At 37.8% G+C, this 21,226-nt stretch overlaps 1 protein-coding gene across 9 annotated transcripts in view; it reads left to right on the forward strand.

The window, feature by feature from the left end:
• Positions 1 to 21,226, forward strand: part of nfic (nuclear factor I/C) — a 491,683-nt gene that overhangs the window by 13,987 nt on the left and 456,470 nt on the right. For 7 of the 9 annotated variants that reach the window (XM_051934995.1, XM_051935001.1, XM_051935000.1 and 4 more), the window contains exon 2: positions 18,868 to 18,933. The exons of the other annotated variants lie outside the window; for them this stretch is intronic. In XM_051934995.1, coding sequence (XP_051790955.1) covers positions 18,868 to 18,933 — 66 coding nt within the window. The remainder of the gene's footprint in view (positions 1 to 18,867; positions 18,934 to 21,226) is intronic. 9 annotated transcript variants of the gene reach the window in all.

Genomic DNA, 21,226 nt, shown 5'->3' on the forward strand with positions numbered 1-21,226 from the left:
AGTACTGAATATTGAGAAGGTAAACGTTAACATTACTAGAACAAATAATAAAGGATTACCTGATGTTAGCTTTATGTGTGCCGCTGTTCCTTCATTGCACTCAATTGTTATTTTTTGCAGTTTTTTAATTGCAGCCTACAAGCACAAATAGTACTATTTATCGTAGCCAGGAGCATAAAAATCTTTTTGAGACATGACAACATATTTTTTGCACCTTTCTTATGCATTGGTTTCTTCTTCAATCTGGACTATAGAGCTATTACGTAGCATTTCTTACTGAACCACCAGCCAAGCAGCAGCTTTCATAGAGGCATCCATATGTACCAAATGGGTGGATGTCGCAAATGATGCAATTGTGACTTCCCAGCTCTGTTGAATGGTTAATGCAGCATTTTACCAGGGTTCTTTATGTCAGTTGGCTGCCAAAGTGGTCCACACCTTGCATTACTGAAGTGATACAATATGGATCTGAGAATGAATATGAAAACTCAGAAATGATATTGCAGCTATTAACACACTGCAATTCACTAAAGATAATGCTCCAGCATCTGAGGAGTGGTGAGGTTTCAGCAACTTCATTCCTTAAATGTGATGTTTCTTCTGTGAGTTGTTTTGAGATCTACAGAAAATCTGGCAGTGCCTTTAGGTAATAACATTAACCCCCCCCTTGCTGCCAAACCAAACACATTCCCACAATTCTAAAACCTTTTCAAAAATGTAATGTGTAATGCAAAGTAAACAATATTATTCACACCTCACACAAGGTTAGAAAATGTGATTCAATTTAAAATTTGTATGTATAGTTTTTTGAGTATATGCATTTATTATAATTGAATGAAAAATCGTGTGTATTCCTTTTTTGTTCCATGAACATGTTTTTGGCAGTATTTATTTGTGATGGCTATTATTTAATTGATTATTGATGGCACTTCTTTAAAAGGGAACATACCAATCCACCCCAGTTTCCGGTCAACCAATGATACCCTGCTAATAGAAACTTTTCTAGGGGAAGCATTGAAGTTTCTGCAAGACAATCCAAAAGTGAACAGATTCTCTTTGGAGAATCATCACCGATCATCAGAGTGGTGACGTGGGGGTGTAGGCTTCCCCTTGGAGAATCACCGCCGATCGTTGGGAAATCGAGGATGATTGTCAGAGCAATGTCAAGTGCTTAATCAACCCACAGCAGCCCACGGCTAAACACTTCACAAACCATATGCATAAACCAGTCCCATAAAATACAACACTGACTTGCGACCCAACGATGGCAAGCCGCGACCCATAGTTTAAAAAAACCCTTTATTGCCCAATTGCTGAAGGTGCAAATGAGCTCATATCTGTCAATATTGTTGATACCAAAATACACCTTTAGAGCAAGTCAAGCCATGAGGCATGAGAACAGAGCCTGGTCCTGTCATGCTTGGCAGGTAGCATTGACGATGGAGTGAATGTAAGAACACGAAAGACTTTTGTGTAAGTCTGTAAATCCAAAAGCAGAGTTGAGAATAGGCAGTGTGTCCAACATCGCAATCAGGCAAAGCAAAAGTTTAAAGCAACACAATTCCTAAACCAAAGGGTAAAATTCAAATGCAGGCCAGGTGATCAAAACCAGACAAAAGGCCCATAAAATACTAAACAGGAAAGCAACAGAACTTTGTAAAGGCAAATGAGGAACAGTGTTTGAGCAAAGTGCTGCAGTCAGGCTTTCTATTTTATTTTCCTTTTCCCTCCTATCACATGACTATAAGATTAACATAGCTGAATAATAAACAGAGAAGGAAGGGGGAAACCTGCACCTGCAAGCAAACAGAGATTAAGTGGTGACAGGATCGAAATGTTTAAAATTATGAAAGTAATTACTGTAGTATAGTGGAGTCCAGCTGTTACTTTTAAATACATTCTGGAATAAGAACACTGCGACATGGTTTAGAAATTTATTGAGGACAGATTTCACACAAATGTCAGAAAGTTTTTCTTCATGGAAGAATGGACACATGGAGTAAATTACCATGTAGTGTGGTGGAGAGTAGGTCTTTAGAGACCTTCAAATCTGGACTTGATGTTATTTTGAACAATGTAGGTCAATGGAATCTAAGAGCTTGTTGGGCTAAGGGGCCCGTTCTCATCACAGTTGTTCAAATGTGAAAGGCAGAGAAGGGGAGGAGCTGAAGTCTCGGTTGCGACTATATGTGTGTATGTGTATATATATGTATAATAGATAGATAGATAGATACTTTATTAATCCCAATGGGAAATTCACAATATATATAAACATCGTCAAGTTTTGAAAGTCCCTAAAGTCCTACCGTCTAAAACACTGCGGTACTTGGTACCTTATTCCATGTGTCTATGGTTCTCTATGTAAACAAAAACTTCCTAATGTTTTGCAAAATTTACCCTTAACATTAGAACAATCTAGACGAGAACAGGCTATTCAGCCCATCAAAGCTCGCCAGTCCTATCCACTTAATTCTTCTAAAATAAAAATGACAATATATACTGTGTATGTGTAAATATAGTAAATGTAGCACTGGGAAAGACAGACTGTGGGAGACAACCAAGAAAGGTTGGGGTAACAGCCTGGTAACCCCTTTTAATAACAGCCTAGTAATAACTGAAAAGACATCTGCCCAACAACTCAAAAAAAAAAAAAAAGTAAAAAGTAACAATCTGTTCTCTCGCTATGGACATAAAAAAGTACTAGTAGTTCTGTTGTTGTCAAGTATCAGTCAAACATCTCTTGCCACCTTCAGGGAGCAGACCAGTTTTATAGGGCTGGTACTAGAAAGGGTAGATACATCTCTGGGCATCAAGGCAGTGTTAGACATTCTTGTTGGGCATTCTTTCTTGGCTACAGGGGTTGGAAGACAATGTTGGCGTTAGTGCCACCTCTTGTGTAGGGGTGCTTACCTCACCAGAGTCAGGATGGTAGGCCTCAGACAGTCATATATAAGAGTATATATAGAGGAACATGAGTGACTGGCAGAGTTTAAAAAATGTTTGCCCTGTTTAATTGCAAGCAGCAAAAAAAAAAACAAAAAAAAAACACTTGGCAACCAAAAAAAATTGATGCTCAATGGTGCAAGCAACAAAAGATCCTTATCCTGAGATGGCTCTGTGCCAAGGGTCTGTCTATGAAGCTCTGTCCTGTTTCAGGCTCAGGTCAAGATTGCGCCACCTCCTTCAGGGAATGGCACCTTTATATGGTTTGGACCTCAAAGGATGGGACATCTCGGAGCACCTGGGGCTGGGTCAATCACCATCATGGGGTGTCTTCTTGGAGCTGCAGAGGGAAGAGACAAGACTATTAGCCACAGTACCCCCTCTCTTCCCAGAGTGGTATTGTATGTCCGATTTGAGCAGACAAGATGATCCATAGATGCATGTATGTGACAACTTTTTTTTTTTCCTGAGAATTTCTATCTGTTGCAGTTATTTCTGTGTCTTATTTTGAGTGACTTGCTCATGGCACATGGTGAGTCAGGGTCAGCACAGATCTTACCAGTTATTATTGTCTAACACCTTAACTAAAATTCCACACTGTCCCTTTTACACAAGCGATGAGTAGTAAGTTAGCATTTTCCAGTTTTGCTTCATAAATTAAAATGAGACGAAAAACATCTCTAAATTACTACCTGCTCAGACAGGAGTCCCTTCTATTGAGGCAACCTCAGGGATAATTTTTTAGTTTCATTTCCAGCCCACTCACAAATCTGGCTCCTCCAGTGATTTGGCTGGTGAAGTTCAATGCAAATTCTTCCACTGAGGATTCCATTTCTTTTTCACAGATACCTACTACACTGTGAGGAAATTGTGCTTATTTCCTGTGTATTCTACCTCTGTCAGCCTGAGTAGCTTGTAATGTGTGTGCTGCCCAGGGTGGAATATAATGCAGGTGCTAATGCTAAAAAACTAACCTAAGTGTAAAAATTCTGAACCCAAACCAAACTTTTACTGACTAAACCCACTGTGGGGAGCAACTTTGCATACCTCTGCCAAGTACCAGGGGGTCCACATAAACAGCAAACTGGACTGCTCTGACAACACAGTGGTGCTGGGCAAGAAAGGCCTGAGCTCACTGTACTTCCTAAGGAGACTCGGGTCTTTTGATGTTTGCAGCAAACTGCTGTTAGCCTGTGTGTTGCTCTATACTGTGGTCTCCTGGGGAAGGAACTTGAGCTCAGACAATGCACAATACCTGAGCAAACTTATTAGGAAACCCTGCTCCATCACAGGGTGAACCCTGGATACACCATAAGCTGTGTGGAGAAGAGGATGGTGGCAAAATTGGATGCCATCAAACCATTCCCTCCATGAGGCGCTCTCTTGATGCACTTTTAGCCACAGATCATTTTAAAGTTTAAATAGTTTATCTAATCTAATTGAAGTCCCATAAATACCTCCTGGAGCACTTCCCTAGGTGCGGTCATTAAATAAAATTCCCCAAGGGCCACAATTTTTGACCAAAACAGTCTTTCATCTCCCCCTGTACAAATAGGGAATCTGTGAAAAATTTGGCAGATATGGGTCCAACGGTGTGGAGTTGTATACTGGACAAACTAGAAACTCCTTCAGTTTTATATGTTAGATTATACTGTAGAGCCTATCAAACATGCTGATGCAAAACATTTTCTACTGACCCAGTTTTCTTCTGTTCCAAGACATTTCAATACCAGCAACCTGACTGAGCAAGCCAAAGCACAATTAAAAATCTGAAGAACAAAGGCAGGTCTGTGCAATGCCACTATTAACACAATACTGTACAATTTCAAGTTAATGGAATGCTTAAAAATCAAAACAGGATTTATAAAAGGTGGCTTGCTCGTTGGATAGCTGCTTTCACTGTTCTTGCTGCACAGTTCTACAGAAATGGTCAACTATACAGTAAATACCCTCTGGCCTGTCAGTATTGGTACAGCACATTAAGGAACACAAGGAAAGGAAAGGAAACTGGGGCTTCTTGCTCATCTGCACAGTTATTGGTTACCCTCTTTGGGAGAAAGAAATGGGATACTAACAGATTGTTTGCTGACAGCTCTACAGATGGGAACAGTATGGAGGGAAAACATTTGCACAAACTGCCAGCTGATCCTACATCACCTTTTTCTCAAGCAGACATTAAAGGGAGGTATGTCATTAATCCTCTGACTTGCAAGTGACATTTATTTGTTTATTTATTGGTTTGTATTTATTGATCCTCATTTATAATAACAGAACAGTTGCAAACAAATTTTACCTTATGTTCCCATTTTTTGGTAAAGCTATTGAAATAACTGTTGAAGCTGTCAATTGCAACATGCACAAACACATACCTGCACTTGGCTGCAGCTCCCATAACCCTTAACTGAATCAAGTTGGTAAAATACTGATATTGTAAGTTTAGAATTTCGATAGTTAAAACCCACAAAAGCTCATAACTCAAATGGCATCAGATGAAACTCCTCACAAGTATGTATAGGCCAAGTAGTGCACCCTTTAGAGGAGCTGGTTTACTGGTTGTCAGATACGAGGGAGAATCAAAAGTAAAGGCAACTTACCCTTTAATCCGGGAACTATGAGCAGATAGACCTCACAATTCTATCTCTTCTCCACATCGTCTCCCTACCAGGTCGATGTGCTCTTGTATTGTTCCACTAACTTCTTCATTCCTTGGGAAAAGAAGCTTTTTAGTGGCTCCCAAATCCAGGTCTGCACCTCTTCCTTAACTTCATCATTAGATGTGAACCTGCAACTGCATAGAGCCTCTTTAAGTGGAAGACGTTATAGTCGCATAGTGCTAGACTACGGACAAAGCGGAAGACATTCAAACCGCAGAAGCTGCACTGACTCTACCTTTGTGGCCGCTGCATGGGGTCGTGTGCTATCTTGGAGCTGCTAGATTGTTTTTGACAGCCTTCGTCTTCCTTCTCTGCGAAATTCAAGTTTCCTTTTCTCACTAAGCATAGCACAGTTCGTTGCACTGATCACTGATTGTCAGTGTTCGTGAAAATGCCCCAGAATAGGATCCTTCATGTAGCAAGGGCTGTTGTTTGAATTTCTTTTGGAGACGATGGGTGTTTCAACTGCATGCTTTGTCTTTTGCTTTCCGGCTTATAGTGATGGACCCATGTCTCATCTTTGATAATAATCCACTACAAAACACTTGGATTTTCTTCATGACATTTCAGGAATTGAGTCGCAACTTCCATGTGCAAATGCTTGTGCAGATCAGTAAGCTTTGTGAGTACCCATCTTGTGCAATTTTACGGCACCGCAAGTCATCCTGCACTATGGCATGTGAAGATGCATAGCTGATATCCACAAGTGCTACAACAGCAGACAACATAATCCGTCGGTCTTCTCTGATGAAAGCATTCTCCATGTCAATGTGGGCTTGTGTGCACAATGTTGATGGTTGACCAGACTGAGCTTCATCAGTTACATTTGTTCTTCCCTCTTAAAACTTTTCTCCCTTTTATAAACTTTATGTTGAGTCCTGCTGTTTTCACTTTTGTACTGCACCAATATCCTAATGTGAATTTCAGCAGGTTTTAACTCCCTCTACCCAAAGAAATCTCACTATGATGTGTTGTTCAACAGTGGTGCAATCCTGCAGTGGAGCGTCCATGTTCATTTGACCTTGGCTTCAACTAGACTAATGATAGAGTGATGTGCTGTGCATGGATGAACTACCCATAAGCCATCGTGAGTGTGTTGTATTATGTCAGCTTCTTTCCATTATGGTTACTGTGTCATTTTCAAATTGCCTTCACTTTTTAATTTACCTTCGTAGTTTAACAGCACCTGACCTTTGGAAGTCATCAGTCAATGCAATGACATTGGCTTCAATAACTTGGTTATTCACAGAAACCTGATCTCTAAAATGCTGTGAAAACTCTTATTTTGGTTAGAAAAATTGGGTTATTGGCCTCTGAGAAACCTGATTAACAGGTGGATTTCTCTGTGAATAATCAGATTATGAGGCCTTGTAAACCCTTAACTGGATTACTGCTCAGGATTTTGTAGTCTGCACTTGTCCGTGGCACCTTGTCAGTCTGTGCTTGTATTTGCTTTGCACACAGTTTCAGCAGCCTCAGGTAGACATGTCCACAAGGGATATTTTCAGGTAATCGTCTTGTTTCTTCTACTATCTGAAGTAATCTGTCTCAGAATCTCAGAAATGGCTAAATTAATGTTAATGAACTGAATGTGCAGTGCTAAACTCTGCAACACAATCTTGAGAGCAGTAGGGTAAGAATCGCATGCCTCAAGTATCCTGTTTACTTTTTAAAGTAACAAGTAACCTAACGTGTGTCTTACTGAAGTACAAATACCTACGTTATTATTCAAGCAACACTGGGTGTAAGGCAAGAAGCACACATACCGGTATGCCACTCCTTTGCGGGGCTTAGTCTCACAGTCAAGCAGAAAATAGTGAGCTGCGTGCAAACTGGTAACAGAAATTCATAAATAGTCAGTTTGACTTGTTTATAAAGCACAAGAAAATATTTCTAGGTGTCATTCTTATTTCTGGATTCTTGGTGTCCGAAGATGACATATAATTTCTGAAGTGTATGATGTCGAAGTGTTTTGACAAAGGAGAACTCCAGAAGTTTACTTTCACATGTAAAAGTTGATCTTTAAGAAATGGCGTTTCTGCCTTAAGTGGGTTATTCACCTGTAAACTGGTTATGAGTGTACTCGTGAATGCACTCAGTGATTGTCCCAAAAGAACAAATGAAATGAATGATGCAAGTTCAGTTGGTTAGACTGCAGTAGCAATTAAATGGTTTGAGGAATTCACATTGAAACACATTTTCCCAGAGGCTGCTCCAGCTGTAGATCCCACCTAGTATGTCTGTCAAGCATTAAGGGGAGTTGAAGATGCACCATTAATAATGCCAGACAGTATCCTTTGAATATCTAGAGTAAGGATGATATCCAGTGAAGATTCTCTTTATATATTTCAGCACGGTTTTCAGTTGAGTTCTGATGCATCTGCTAACTGAGAATTTAATGCAACATCCAGGTAATTCCAAACTAATTCTGTGGTTTTACAATTTCTTTTCGAATAGCAATAAGTAAGATTTAGGTCTGTCACTTCTAATCTGAAGTATTAAAAATGGCTCAAAATTGAATTGTGTTTTCTTTAAAGTATTATGAATGAAGTACACAGATAAGTTTCATAGATGACTCATGATTTTATTTTTTCTATTTTCTTAAATCTGACACTTTTAGCTCAAACATCAAATTTTATGAAATAGTACAGTCTCAAGGTAAATGTGAAGAAAAGAAATGAGATGGCCACAGGCTTTAGAAATAAAGACACTAGTCCAATCTACTCAGATAAATGGAGGATTGGTTGAGCAAGACACATCTTAGAAATTCTTACAAATCTAGGTTAACTGGAGTGTGCAGACGCAACTATAGTGATAACGGAGATTAGTGGTGGCTAGCTAAACCTTTATACTGTAGGAAATCAATAGGATTTTGTACTCTGATGTTTTGATTGTAACTTGAGTACAAATTATGGGAGACTATCCATGCCTTAGTCAAATGGCCCACTGCTTTTCAAATAATATGCAGATGTTCTTGTTCAATTAAAATGGAAATATAAAGGCGTGTTGTACTTCAAGTCAGATTGAAAAAAAAAAAAAGCTAAGTAAGAGCAGTCCTCCAGCTCTTGACTCTTTCAGCTGTTGATTAATTGGTGGCACACATAAGAAGAGAATGTTCCACATGCACTCTTAATATATTCTGGGTTTTTAATGGAACTTTGCTTCTTTACTGGGTTGTGTGGTTCCTCATTGAACCATTGCTTGACCAAACACCATTTCATTCTAGGAGGGGATCTTTGCATATGAAGTTGGTTCTTTGTGCTTTGAAAAACATCCTAATAAGTAGAAAAATGAAGAAATTTTCAATATATGGCAGGTTACCTAGCAGATTAAGAAAACCTGAACTTGGCCTGCACTGTTGTATGCAGTGAGAGTCCTTTTAAACTCATAATCCATTGGTATTTCACAAATCTGTTGCCATCTGTTCATGGTTATTTACTCTAAGGGGCCTGTTACAGATCTAAATAAATTGACGTCCTTTCTGGAACCTTCATATGGCATCTCTTTATATAATCACTCTGGTCTCTGTGTTTAAGAGTGTAGAGTGAGGCCATCAGTGGAGTCCCCCAGAAGTCCCTTTTCAGACTGTTACTTTTTGATATTTTATATTCAGAACTCTGCGGTGGGTTGGCACCCTGCCTGGGATTGGTTCCCTGCCTTGTGCCCTGTGTTGGCTGGGATTGGCTCCAACAGACCCCCGTGACCCTGTTTGGATTCAGCGGGTTGGAAAATGGATGGATGGATGGATATTCAGAACTTTGATTCTTATATAGTTAGCAAGACTAGGAAGTTTAAAGATGACACCAAAATGGAGAGATGGCACATACTGAACAAGACCAGGATAGGGTTCATAAAGCTTAAAAGTAAAAAGTAGGCAAACATAATATTAAGGTAGCACATTAGTTTAGGTACTGCAAAAATGTATCTGTTACTCATTTAGATAGATACCAAGATGGCGCTGACTGGTGTGGCTGGTCGTCTGCTCGTCTTGCTAATCTATGTTTTAACTTTGTTTTTATGTATTCGTTTATCTCAACGGCAACTTTCCTATGATCGTGATTCTTTACTTAAAATATTTTCTTGCTTGCTTTCCTCTCAATTTTCATTTCCTGATGTGATATTAGGTGAACCTCCACCTTTGTTTTGTTCATCTCCTCACTTCTTCACCTGGTCACCGATGTTCACCTGTATCAGTGAGCTGTATGCCTCTCAGAGACGCAAACGCTCCCGCTGCCACTGTGGAAAAAAAGCCAGTATTGCTGTTAAACAATGCTGACTCAAGTCCCAGAGCTTGGATTCCCGATGCCTGTGAGTCATCTATGACCCATCTTCTCCTGCACAGGACTCCATCCCTGGTCCATGGGCACTGAATACCAGATTTAATTTCTCCATCTCAAGGTGGCATCACTCTTCCTCTGTGTGCTCTCGGGGAGTAAACGCTGCTAATCTTCGCACGCTCACCCATGCTCGTCCCACAGCAAGCTCTTCTACTTCTTTCAAGGCTGCTCTCTTGAATGTGAGATCAGTGTCTAATAAAACTTTTATTCTGCAAGACTTTATTATCTCAAATAAACTGGATTTCTTTTTCATCACTGAGACCTGGATTGTAAATGATGACTCTTCATATTTTACTGACATGGTACCATCAGATTATTCATTTTTAAACTCTCCTCGGCTGACTTGTCGTGGTGGGGGCATTGCCACTTTTTTTAAAAGTATGTTCTTGTGTCAAAGCCTTACAAGGGGTCCGTTTAGTAGCTTCGAACTGCAACTTTTCAAAGTGTGCAGCTCTCCTTCTTTGTTGTTTGCTGTGGTTTATAGACCTCCTGTAATTAATAATGATATCTTCATTTCTGAATTCTCTGATCTTCTGGCTGATATCACCCCTTCCCATGACAAAGTATTTATTGTTGGTGATTTTAACATTCACGTTTGTTGTCAATCAAAACCTTTTGTTAATGACTTTTTATCACTATTGGACTCATTTGATTTTATCTAGCATATTAATACGCCAGCTCACTCTCTCGTTCACACCCTTGATCTCGTTCTTACACGTGATATTTCAGTTAATAATATTGATTTATGTGATGTTTCTTTTACTGATCACTTTTCTATAATGATGCATTTGAATATTACTGTTGATGTTCCTACTACTAGTTGTCCTCCACATGGCTCTCGCTTTTTAAATTCTTCTATTATATCCGATTTTAAAACCATATTCACTAGTCTTGATGTACTCACTAGTCTTGATGTATATGTTCAGTATGATGGTATCGATGATTCTGTTTTAGAATTTAATTCTTCTTGTAATACGGTTTTAGACTCAATTGCCCTGCTCAAGATACGCAGTAATAAGGGAAGACCTCCTCCCTGGCTAAATGAAACTACGCGACTGCTACGCCGCGCCTGTCAAACTGCAGGACTGCGTTGGAAAAAAGATGGACTGATTGTTTCTAAACAGATTTTTAGGACTTCTCTATTCAACTTCCAGGTTGCAGTTAAGAAAGCTAATCATGATTTCTTCACTGATTTAGCATCCCGTCATTCTAAGAATCCTAGGGTCTTATTTAATTCAATTAATGCGGCCATTCACCCTCATTCAGTGACGGGATTAAATAGTACTGTTCTTTCATGTGAGCAGTTTCTTTCATTCTTTGTCAGTAAAAATTGATACAATCCGCTGTGGTATTGTTCAAACTGGCTATGAACGTCCTACTGTTAATCATGCATTGTCTTGGAATCTTTTGATCTTGTCTCACTTTCACAGTTAAAAAGTACTATTGACCCCCTTAAACCAACTCTCAGTCCTCTTGATATTGTACAACCATGCCTCTTTGTGGAAGCCTTTGATGTTTTGGGTCCATCTTTACTAGCCATTGTCAATGGTTCTATTAGTGAGGGGGTTGTGCCCTCATTTTTTAAACATGCTGTCTAAAAAAGGCAGAATTAGATCCTGGAATTTTAGCCAGTTTTTGCCCAATTTCCCAATTGCCACTTCTGGTTAAAATATTAGAAAGAATTATTTATAATCAATTGGTGATCACCTTAACTCCAATAATTTATTTGAGATCTACCAATCTGGCTTTAGGCGTTATCATGGTATTGAGATGTTCCTCCTGAAAGTATTCAGTGACATCTCTATTATTACTGACTTAGGTGGCGCTACAGTCATTGTCCTCCTTGACCTGTCCGCTGCCTTTAACGCTATTGACCATGAGATATTGCTGCTTGAACATCTTGTTGGGCTTAAAGGGGTCGTTCTTAAGTGGTTCAGGTCATATCTAATTGGTAGACACTTTTCAGTGACTTTAAATTCCTCTTTTTCGTCTACTGCTCCTCTTAAATGTGGTGTTCCTCAGTGATCCATTTTGGGTCCTATTTTATTCTCTATATACCTTCACCCTATTGGAGCTATTTTTAGGAAATTTAACATTTCTTTTCATTGCTATGCTGATGATACACAGGTTTATATTCCCTTCTGTAACTCTGCAATGAATCAACTGCACAACTGTCTTTTTGAACTAAGATCCTGGATGGCTAATAATTTTCTTGATCTGAATCAAAATAAAACAGAGGTGCTTATAGTGGTTCCATCAGGTAAAGACCAAATTGGTCTGTGACTTCTCTGCTCTTTCTCTGTCTTTTGCAAACCTCAAGCCCGCAATTTTGGTGTTATCTTTGACAGTAACCCCTCTTTTGAGGAACAGATTAATTCTGTAGTCAAGAGTTGCTTTTTCCAGCTTCGTATTTTAGGTAAGATTAAGCCTTTTTTATCTTCTAGGGATCTTGAGAAAGCTACTCCTGTTTTTATCTTTTCTCGCCTTGATTACTGTATTCTGGGATTAGCAAATCCCTGATATGCAGGTTACAGTTGGTCCAGAATGCTGCCGCTCGCTTTCTGGTTGGGGCAAGAAAGTCTGATTCTGTTTCTCCAATATTAGCTTCTTTATACTGGCTGCTTGTCTGTTTTCGAATTGATTTTAAAATCTTGCTGCTAGTTTTTAAATCTTTACATGGGCTTGCTCCTGCCTATTTATCTGAATTGTGTGCTTTACACCAGCCATCCGGAGTGCTTAGATCTTCTGGTCAGTTTTCTGTTGTTGTCCCTCGTACCAAGTGTAAAACTAAGGTGGACAGCTGTGGCACCTCATCTGTGGAACTCTTTACCTCATCACATAAAGGAGTCGTCGACAATTGAACTGTTCAAAACAAGATTAAAGACTCATTTCTATTCACTTGCTTTCCGTGACCTTTAGTAATACTGATGATTTCCTCATTGTGAGGATGATGTAATCTTACTTTTATTTATTATTTATTTTATTTATGTTCATTTATTTTATTTCTATTTATGCTATTTATGTTAATTGTATGTTTTTTTCTTCTTTTATTATAAAGCACTTTGGCCAAAGCATTTCTATGTTGTTTTAAATGTGCTATATAAATAAATTGACATTGACATTTACTACTGTGGAAAAAGACCTTAGTTGGTACTTTTTTGGGTCTTCATGACACTTACAAAGCATCAGTGAAGCGTTTCTTCATCTCTGCAATGTGGCCAACTAACAAAACTTCACTTTGGAGTGGTCTGAGGTAGCCTAACTGAGACACATGTCTCTAGATATTCCATATTTAGTACAAGACTTCCTTTGAACAAGTAAATTATCATCATGATAATATGCCACACTGCATATAGCTGAATAAACTGTCTACTGATGTTTAAGTGTTAGGAAGACCAAAACGAAGCCCTTGTGAAAGCTTTGTTACATAAAAGTAAATGAGGAATAGATAAATTTATACAGTATCTAAAGTGTTATTAATATTAATTATGAAAAATAAGGTAGGCAGCATTAACCTAAAGGAACCAACCTGTGAAAAGAATTTAGGGGTTTACATTAACAGAACAGTCTCATTGTGTAAATAAAATGAGAATGTTTAATGATACAAACTCAAGGGCACAAATGAGGCCACATCTAGAGATCTTCGTGCAGTTTTTCTCACCATAATACAAATAAGACAAAGCAAGACTAGGAGCTATGTAGAGCAATCAAATACATCCTGGAGACTTGAGGGTCTGTCTTACTAGGACAAGCTACGGGGAAATTCTATTTCTTCTTCACAGAGCCTCTCATACTGAGAAATAGGGATGAACAGACATTCTGAGATATTACAGATTTTAGGTGGATTTAAAGTTGGCACTCTCAATGGACTTGCAACTCAGCAACGCTTTACTTTTTCATTTTTAATTGATGTTGTGTGGCTGCGTCTTCCTGCACCTTTTCACTTTTGTGTCAGTCGGACACAGATTCTCATGAGTCTCATGAAGTATTTTTGTTCATGCTATTCTTTCAATTGTGATGAGATCCCCAGTCTTCTTCTGTAAACTATCACCATAGCATGAGGAAAATAACACCATTTCATGGTGGAGATGATGTGACCAGACACGCTCATTACAAAGTCCTATTTCAAGATTTCAGACCTCCATTCCACCATGTGTAGTATTTGAAGAGTCATCTTCAGGATAACGTTTTCAAACCCTGCCATTCTTCCACAAAGGTCCTTTTGTGGGGAAAGCCTAGGTGATTGTTGATCTGTAAACATAATTTTTAATTGCAGAATGAATGGCCTTGTGAGCGCCGGAGGATATTCACCGCCATCCAGATAGTTGTGTACTTTTCCCTTGGCTTGTGCTTCTCTTGAATCAGATCTCTGACTTGCTTAGAGTGTTCTTTTGTCTTTGTTTCAAAGCTTTCATTTGCAAGTCTCTGCCGTGCCGGGGAGAACTTAACAGAGAGAGTGATTTATCCACACAGATTAATTTAAAGAAGGCGATTCACTGACTTCCCACACAGGTAGAATCTATCAACAGATTTTGTGTGAATGGTTGAAGTATTTAAGCTTTCAGTAACAAACGACACAAACACATTCTTAATCTGATGCTTACATTTTTTTTTCTATAAATTGTTAAGTTTATGTGTTTCAGTGACATGGAGTACAAAGTTTTGTGAATCACTTAGGAAATGATTCTTGCATTGCCTGTATTCTGACAACCATTGGAGCGAAGGAAATGAGAAAGACGGATTGGGGCTAAACATATTTTTTCCAATTGTGGACAGTTTTCTACACAGCCTTCAACAACTCTCATGAAACAATCACTGACATTTGTTTTTACCCACCAAACCTATTTTTTATTTCCCAGGCAACTGAATTTTACTCTTTCAATAATAAAAAATTTGCTATTTTAACACGCTAGTACTACTAATTTTGTTTTCCACCTGCAGATATTAACTACTGGCCTACTGGATAGAATCAGATTCTAGTAGCAAAAAGCAGGCTGTGTCAACAAGACATTTTTTGAGCCTTTGTAAATATTGAAAATGAAGAGGAATATCCAAACCTCTGAAGCAAAAGTAAAATTCTTCTTTATTTAAAGCCAAACATTTTCCTGTAATAAAACAATAAATAATTTTTAAATGTATAGAACAGCAACAGCTTCTGCAGTCATCACAGTTCAGAGACCCATTCAGGAATGCAGAGATCATTTTGTGAATTATAAGAAAAATGACGGGGAGATGATAAAGTGTTGTTCCAGTGTATTATGAAACAAAAAAATGTGAACATAAAGTTCAAACTATATTGTTGACGGCACATGTCCCCTAAGCCTTTCCCTTTGGCTGGATTAGATAGATAGATAGATAGATAGATAGACAGATAGATAGATAGATAGATAGATAGATAGATAGATAGATAGATAGATAGATAGATAGATAGATAGATAGATAGATAGATACTTTATTAATCCCAAGGGGAAATTCACAATTGTTGTCTTTGGGTTCGTCAATGAGTGCTGACTTCCAGTGCCTCCACTCTTTAAATAGCCCCAAGGGCAGAAGGGGTAGGACTTCCACAAAACTTGAAGTGAAGTCGGATCTCGTCGGGGGACTCATTGTCTGGTCTGTGGGGGAAAGAATAGAGTGGCACTTCCCTGGTGTCAGCATGCCTACCTTGTTGGATCCTTGTAGATGACCTTCAAGGGCATGTATGCGACAGCAAGTATGATAAAGCTCATTGTGACATACCAAGTCAAAGTGTTTGGTAGTAACACACCTGATGTGGGAATGTGTCCTTCATGGCACGTATATGGTCGTATGGTATATTTATTTTGTGGGCTACAAGTGCCAAAATACTAATACAAAAAAAAGAATAAATAAGAACCTAAAACAAAGACAAACAATAGCACAAATTGAGATGATGACACGATCCTACCTCCAGTGTTCTGATTGTCAAGAGTTATGATGTTGGAGTTTTTAAGTTTTATCATACTAAATATAGAGTACTGTATCATAAGAAAGATGTTTTCATTTGTGCATGTAGTAAAATATATATTCAAAATAAAAAATTCAATTTATTATGGTAGTCACCCATAGCCTGTATCAATATGTGTTCAGTAATGGGTATTATACAAAATATAATGGATATATCTATGAATATTAAGCTTTCATCATCAACTCAGAAGACACTGGTACAAATACACAATACCCCAAAAAAGATAATAAAGTAAAACATACTGAAAGTATATATGTTCTTTGCTTAAATAATCGGCATGAGTGACAAAAATATATTAACAGCATACTGTATTTCTCATTAGTTAAAGTAAAGGACTTTCCAAATGCAATAGAAGGACGTCAAAACAGAGTAGAAGATATTAGTTCTTTTAGAATAATGGTGCTGAACAGGATTACTACCATATTGTTAACTGCAGATTCAGTAGTTTTGGTTCAGGTCAGAGCTGACTGGAATCACACAGAGTCAGTCAGAGGGTAAATTACGAGGGGGAATAAACATGTAGGTGAACTTGTTGGCATTTGAAATCAGAAGATCCCTGTGGAAAATGTAACGTTGTTGGAAACCATCACAGAAAATGCATAAAATCAGTAACAAGAACTGAAAGCCACCATCATGCAGATAACATAAATAAAAATCATATTTTTGACATATTCCTCAAATAGACCACTATCTCCACCTGTGTCCGCCAGGCTTGGCAAAGCTTTGCTAATAGAAATATTGTAATAATGATAAAGAATGGTATTTAGATACTTCTACCTGTTGAGATTTCATTTCTGTTTTCATTTCTTTTTGCGCTTAATATATGTTTGGTGATTCATTTTGGTGCTATCTTATGTTTTGAACAAAAAGAGGTTTTAGATTTAATGTTATTTGACATATTTAGAAGTTATTTTTTATAAATTGAATCTATTTAGTGATTTTTTTTTCTCTTAAGTGCCATAGTGACTGTGTTTTGTCTCTCTATATTTATGATGCAAGGGTGGTTTACTAGGGGTGTGGCACAATTTTTAATAAGCTGGTGCCACATAGCATTCTTTGTCCAAGTTTGTGGATATTTTTTAAAAGTTCTAATTTTTGTAATTCATTTCTGGCAAAAAAATCCTAGCACTTTTCCTCATGACCTTGATTTTTGATTACTCCTTTGGCTTGACAACGAATAGTTTTGACTTCTATTTGACTTGCATTTCATTTCCTGGTCTGCTTTCTTCTATTCAGCCTGCACGTTTTCTCAGTGTTAGATCAGTACTCATGACTTTTCATGCACAATGTACCTCTTCAAATGTAGCAGTTAACCTCATCCCACCACCACTCTGTGCATGTTGGGTATAACCTTTAAATAAGATGCTGTAAGTCCTTTAGATAGACAGATAGGTAACTGTAAATAGAACTTTATTTGTACCCAAAGAGAAATGTAGCTTTTTACAGAAGCTCTTCAGATAAATAAATAAATAAATATACACACATACAGTATGGCCTGAACAAACACCAGAATGAGTAACGAAAAAGAAAACCTTTGGCATGGCAGTTTCAGTCCCAGTGCGACACTTGACAGGCGTATTATCTTTTGTTGTAAAGGAGCCCCCTCGTGTTTCTTCACACACTTCAGCTGAATGATTTGTTGGCTGAAAGTCCTCAGTGTTGGTGTGTCAGAGAGAGGATGTGCAGTGTTTCTCATAATTGCACTCAGTTTTCTCTTCATTCTCTTCTCCTCTACTACCTCCAGGGGGTCCAGAGTGTATCCCATAACTTAGTCTACCGTTTTAATTATTTTTTTGATTTGGTGGATCTCATTTGAAGTGATGTTACCAGTATAGCACACCACAGGGTAGGAAGTTGTAGTGGCCATCACGTAGTTGTAGGAGAACATTTAACTAAGCAATGCACTAGTAAGACTGCATCTGGAGTATTGTGTGCAATTCTGGTCACCACGGTACAAGAAAGACATAGCAGCACTTGAAACTGTGCAGAGCAGAGCATCTAAGTGCATCCCAGTACTTAAGGACATGTCCTACTGTGATAGACTCAGAGAATTAAACCTGGAAACTGCATGGGGACCTAATCCAGGTTCTTAAAATCCTTAAATGCATTGATGAAGTCAATCCAGCAAACATTCTTTCAGCTTAAGGGTGAATCAGGTACTCGAGGACATCAATGGAAATTAAGGGGAAGTGCGTTTAAAACTGAAGCCAGGAACCACTTCATTAATAAAACAGATGTGGGACACTGGAACAAACTACTGAGACATGGATTTGAAGCAGAATCTTTGACAAATGTTAAGAAAATCCAGAAGAGTTATTGGGACAGCTTAGCTGTTAGCTAAACAAACGAACTTGATGGACTAAATGGTCTTCTCTTGTTTGTCAGATGTTCTTATACAGTATAACTAAATCTCCAGACATTATGAAACTGACGAAGAAGATAATAAATGAAAAGACAAATTATGATTGTATTTCCATTACACAGGAATTTGCTTATAAACCTTTAATCACTTTAATCAATAAAAAGTATCACAGTTAACAATTTTATTTTAGGAGAAACCTATTTGCAAACACACAAAAAATGAGGACATTTCAACGCTATTAGATGCTCTTTTAAAGCACTTTTGGCCACAGCATTATCCCAGCACGGTACGCTAAGAAGCGCCTCTTTGGGGGTCTTTTCCGGCCATTCAATGCTTCCACTCGATGTACCTGTTAAATATATTTTTATTGATTGATTGGATGTATTATCTATCCTATGAGTCTGTATTCTTGTTTGTTATGTTTCTGCTGCTGTATGCATTTGAATTTCCCTATGGGATTAATAAAGTTTTGCTAATCTAAATTAAAAAAAAAGCAAAAAACTGTGACACAATTTTAAATGCATGAAGTTTTTGTCCAACAACACATTCTTTTATTTTTTTTTCTTTTCTCCTTACTAAATCCAGTTTTGGTCACAGGAAGCCAAAGCCTATCCCAGCAGCACTGATGCCCTTTTCAAACAGTTATGTCAGGTTGGTGCAGATAATACATTTCCTTTCTTTGATATTCACTCAATACTATAAATACAGCCCATTCATTATTTAAACTGGGTTTCATCAAATACAAGGTTGCAGTGTTCCCATTCCCTATGGTTGAAACCTTGATGTGTCTCTTCATATTGCAAGCTGAGCAGAGCAGAGCAGAGCAGAGCAAACTAACTCCCTAATCTTGTGATGGAGTTTTTCACACACAGAGTCCTTTGATTTCATTTCTGCATCTTTTGTCTTGACTTTATGTTCTCCTTTTTCAAGTTTTAAATTTTTAAAAGAAATGTCTTTGGTTTTCCTTTATTCACTGATTTGGTATCTTAATAACTCTTTCACTGTTTACTTAAAATTATAGTAAAGATAATAAGAAAATAAAGCAGCACAGTTTAGTTTCTCTGCATCATGAGATACTTTTGTAATTGCATACCTGCTTTCTGTAATTTCCAATTTTCCCCCAGGAACAAATAAAGTTTTCTTTCTTTTAATTAATGGTAGTGTGCATTTGAAGGTGGTGGTGGTTGTTGTTTGTTATTATATTTATTTATTGTGAAGCTTCTGTAAAAAGCTAAATTCCCCTTTAGGACAAAAATCTGTCTAATGTAAGGAATCAGTATTTGTGTTTGTATGAGTGTAAGGATTTGTCAATCCAGAATGCTGCCTTTAGAGTTTGTGCTTTTCTTTATGAAATCAGCTATTTAAGAGGGGTAAAAAAAAATAGACTCGTCTGGTACAAGTCAAAAAACACAAAGTAGATTGTGAGTGTAAGTTAGAGACGGCTAAATTTATTGCATTACTGATAAAGGTATAGGTTTCACATTGCTTTAATTGTAACTGTTCCTACAATCATAATATTTAAATTGTCAGAATCAAATGTGTTGCATACTGGGTAATATTAACATTGTTTAATATAATTTGTGAGGTTTTTTTTTCGATTTTTTTTTTTAAGACAAAGTTCCTCTTGACTCTGTGTCTGCCGCCAGGGCTGTTTCATGGTTAACATTTCACCCTGCTCCTAAGTGTGCTCACTGACTAACTGGAAATTGCACAGCTTTTTGTACGGGCTTTTTGAAACTGAACCGCGCCTGTGTCTGTTCTAATGTAGATTTAACACCTTGAATAAATAAACCAAATAATACGTGTGAAATGATTCAGAGTTTGAGAAAATTGCCTTCTTACAAATTAGACGTGAAAGCTAAAACATACTTCTTGTTTACATAACCATATCTGCCATAAAAGAAAACAAAACAGTCTGGAAAAATACCTGACGCATGTGGCATTTACTGTCGATCAACTAACGTAATGCACACCATCAAATAAAAGCAACAATTCAGCTAAGTGAAACTTGACCAAAGATTCACATCCGCCGCACGTCACCCAGCATATGCCATCTGCTAGTAAATTACCACAGTCCCTGTGCTTCACTCAGCCTTGAGAATTCTGTACAGTTACATGCTTTAAATATAAAGTGGTGGTAGCTTTCGATAAGATGGGATCACAGGTGCTTGAGCTTGGCTTGTTGAAACATTCTTGAAGATGTTCACTTATTCTGTTTAATAAAAGACACCCATTCAGGTCAGCTAAGGAAATAAACTGAAATTCAGAAACTTCCAAAAGTGTTCTACTCTCTTGATTGAACAAACCTTCATCTAATCCAAACGGTGGATAGCTGAGCAAGTTCAAGGTTTATATGTGTCTCATAGAATTGAGAGCAATCACTGAGCAACTGATTATTGGCATTCGATAGATAGATAGAGAGATGTGAGAGTCACTATATAATGGAGAGATAGATAGATGTGAAAGGCACTACATTATGAGAAATTTGGCTTTTTACAGAAGCTTTTTAGAAGCTTTTTAAATAAATAAATACATAAATAGATACAGTATGTAGACACAAACTACGGCCTGAACACACACTAGAATGACTAAAAAGAAAGAAAATTAAACAAAAAAAGAAAACCTTTGACTTGGCGGCCACAGTCACTTTGAGACGTTATACAGTTATGAGTTATGAATTCATATTATGATACAAAGCAACTGTACATGATTTGGAAGGCCCTTCCATTTTCCAATGACTTATTTAATTGGTGTATGATCGTTTCCAATCTTATTTAAAGCCTTTCTTTAAGTTTATATTGGTACAGCACCCAGCATAATTACTGCAAGTTCATAAATCTCATTTTATACCCTTGTCCAAAGACTTTAAGATGCTTTAACACATTTATTTAGGGCTGTCCCCTTAATTACAGATACTATGCTCACCCTTTTCCAGAAGAAAACC

This window comes from Erpetoichthys calabaricus, chromosome 12 (assembly GCF_900747795.2).
Source record: "Erpetoichthys calabaricus chromosome 12, fErpCal1.3, whole genome shotgun sequence".
Classification (NCBI taxonomy): Eukaryota; Metazoa; Chordata; class Cladistia; order Polypteriformes; family Polypteridae; genus Erpetoichthys; species Erpetoichthys calabaricus.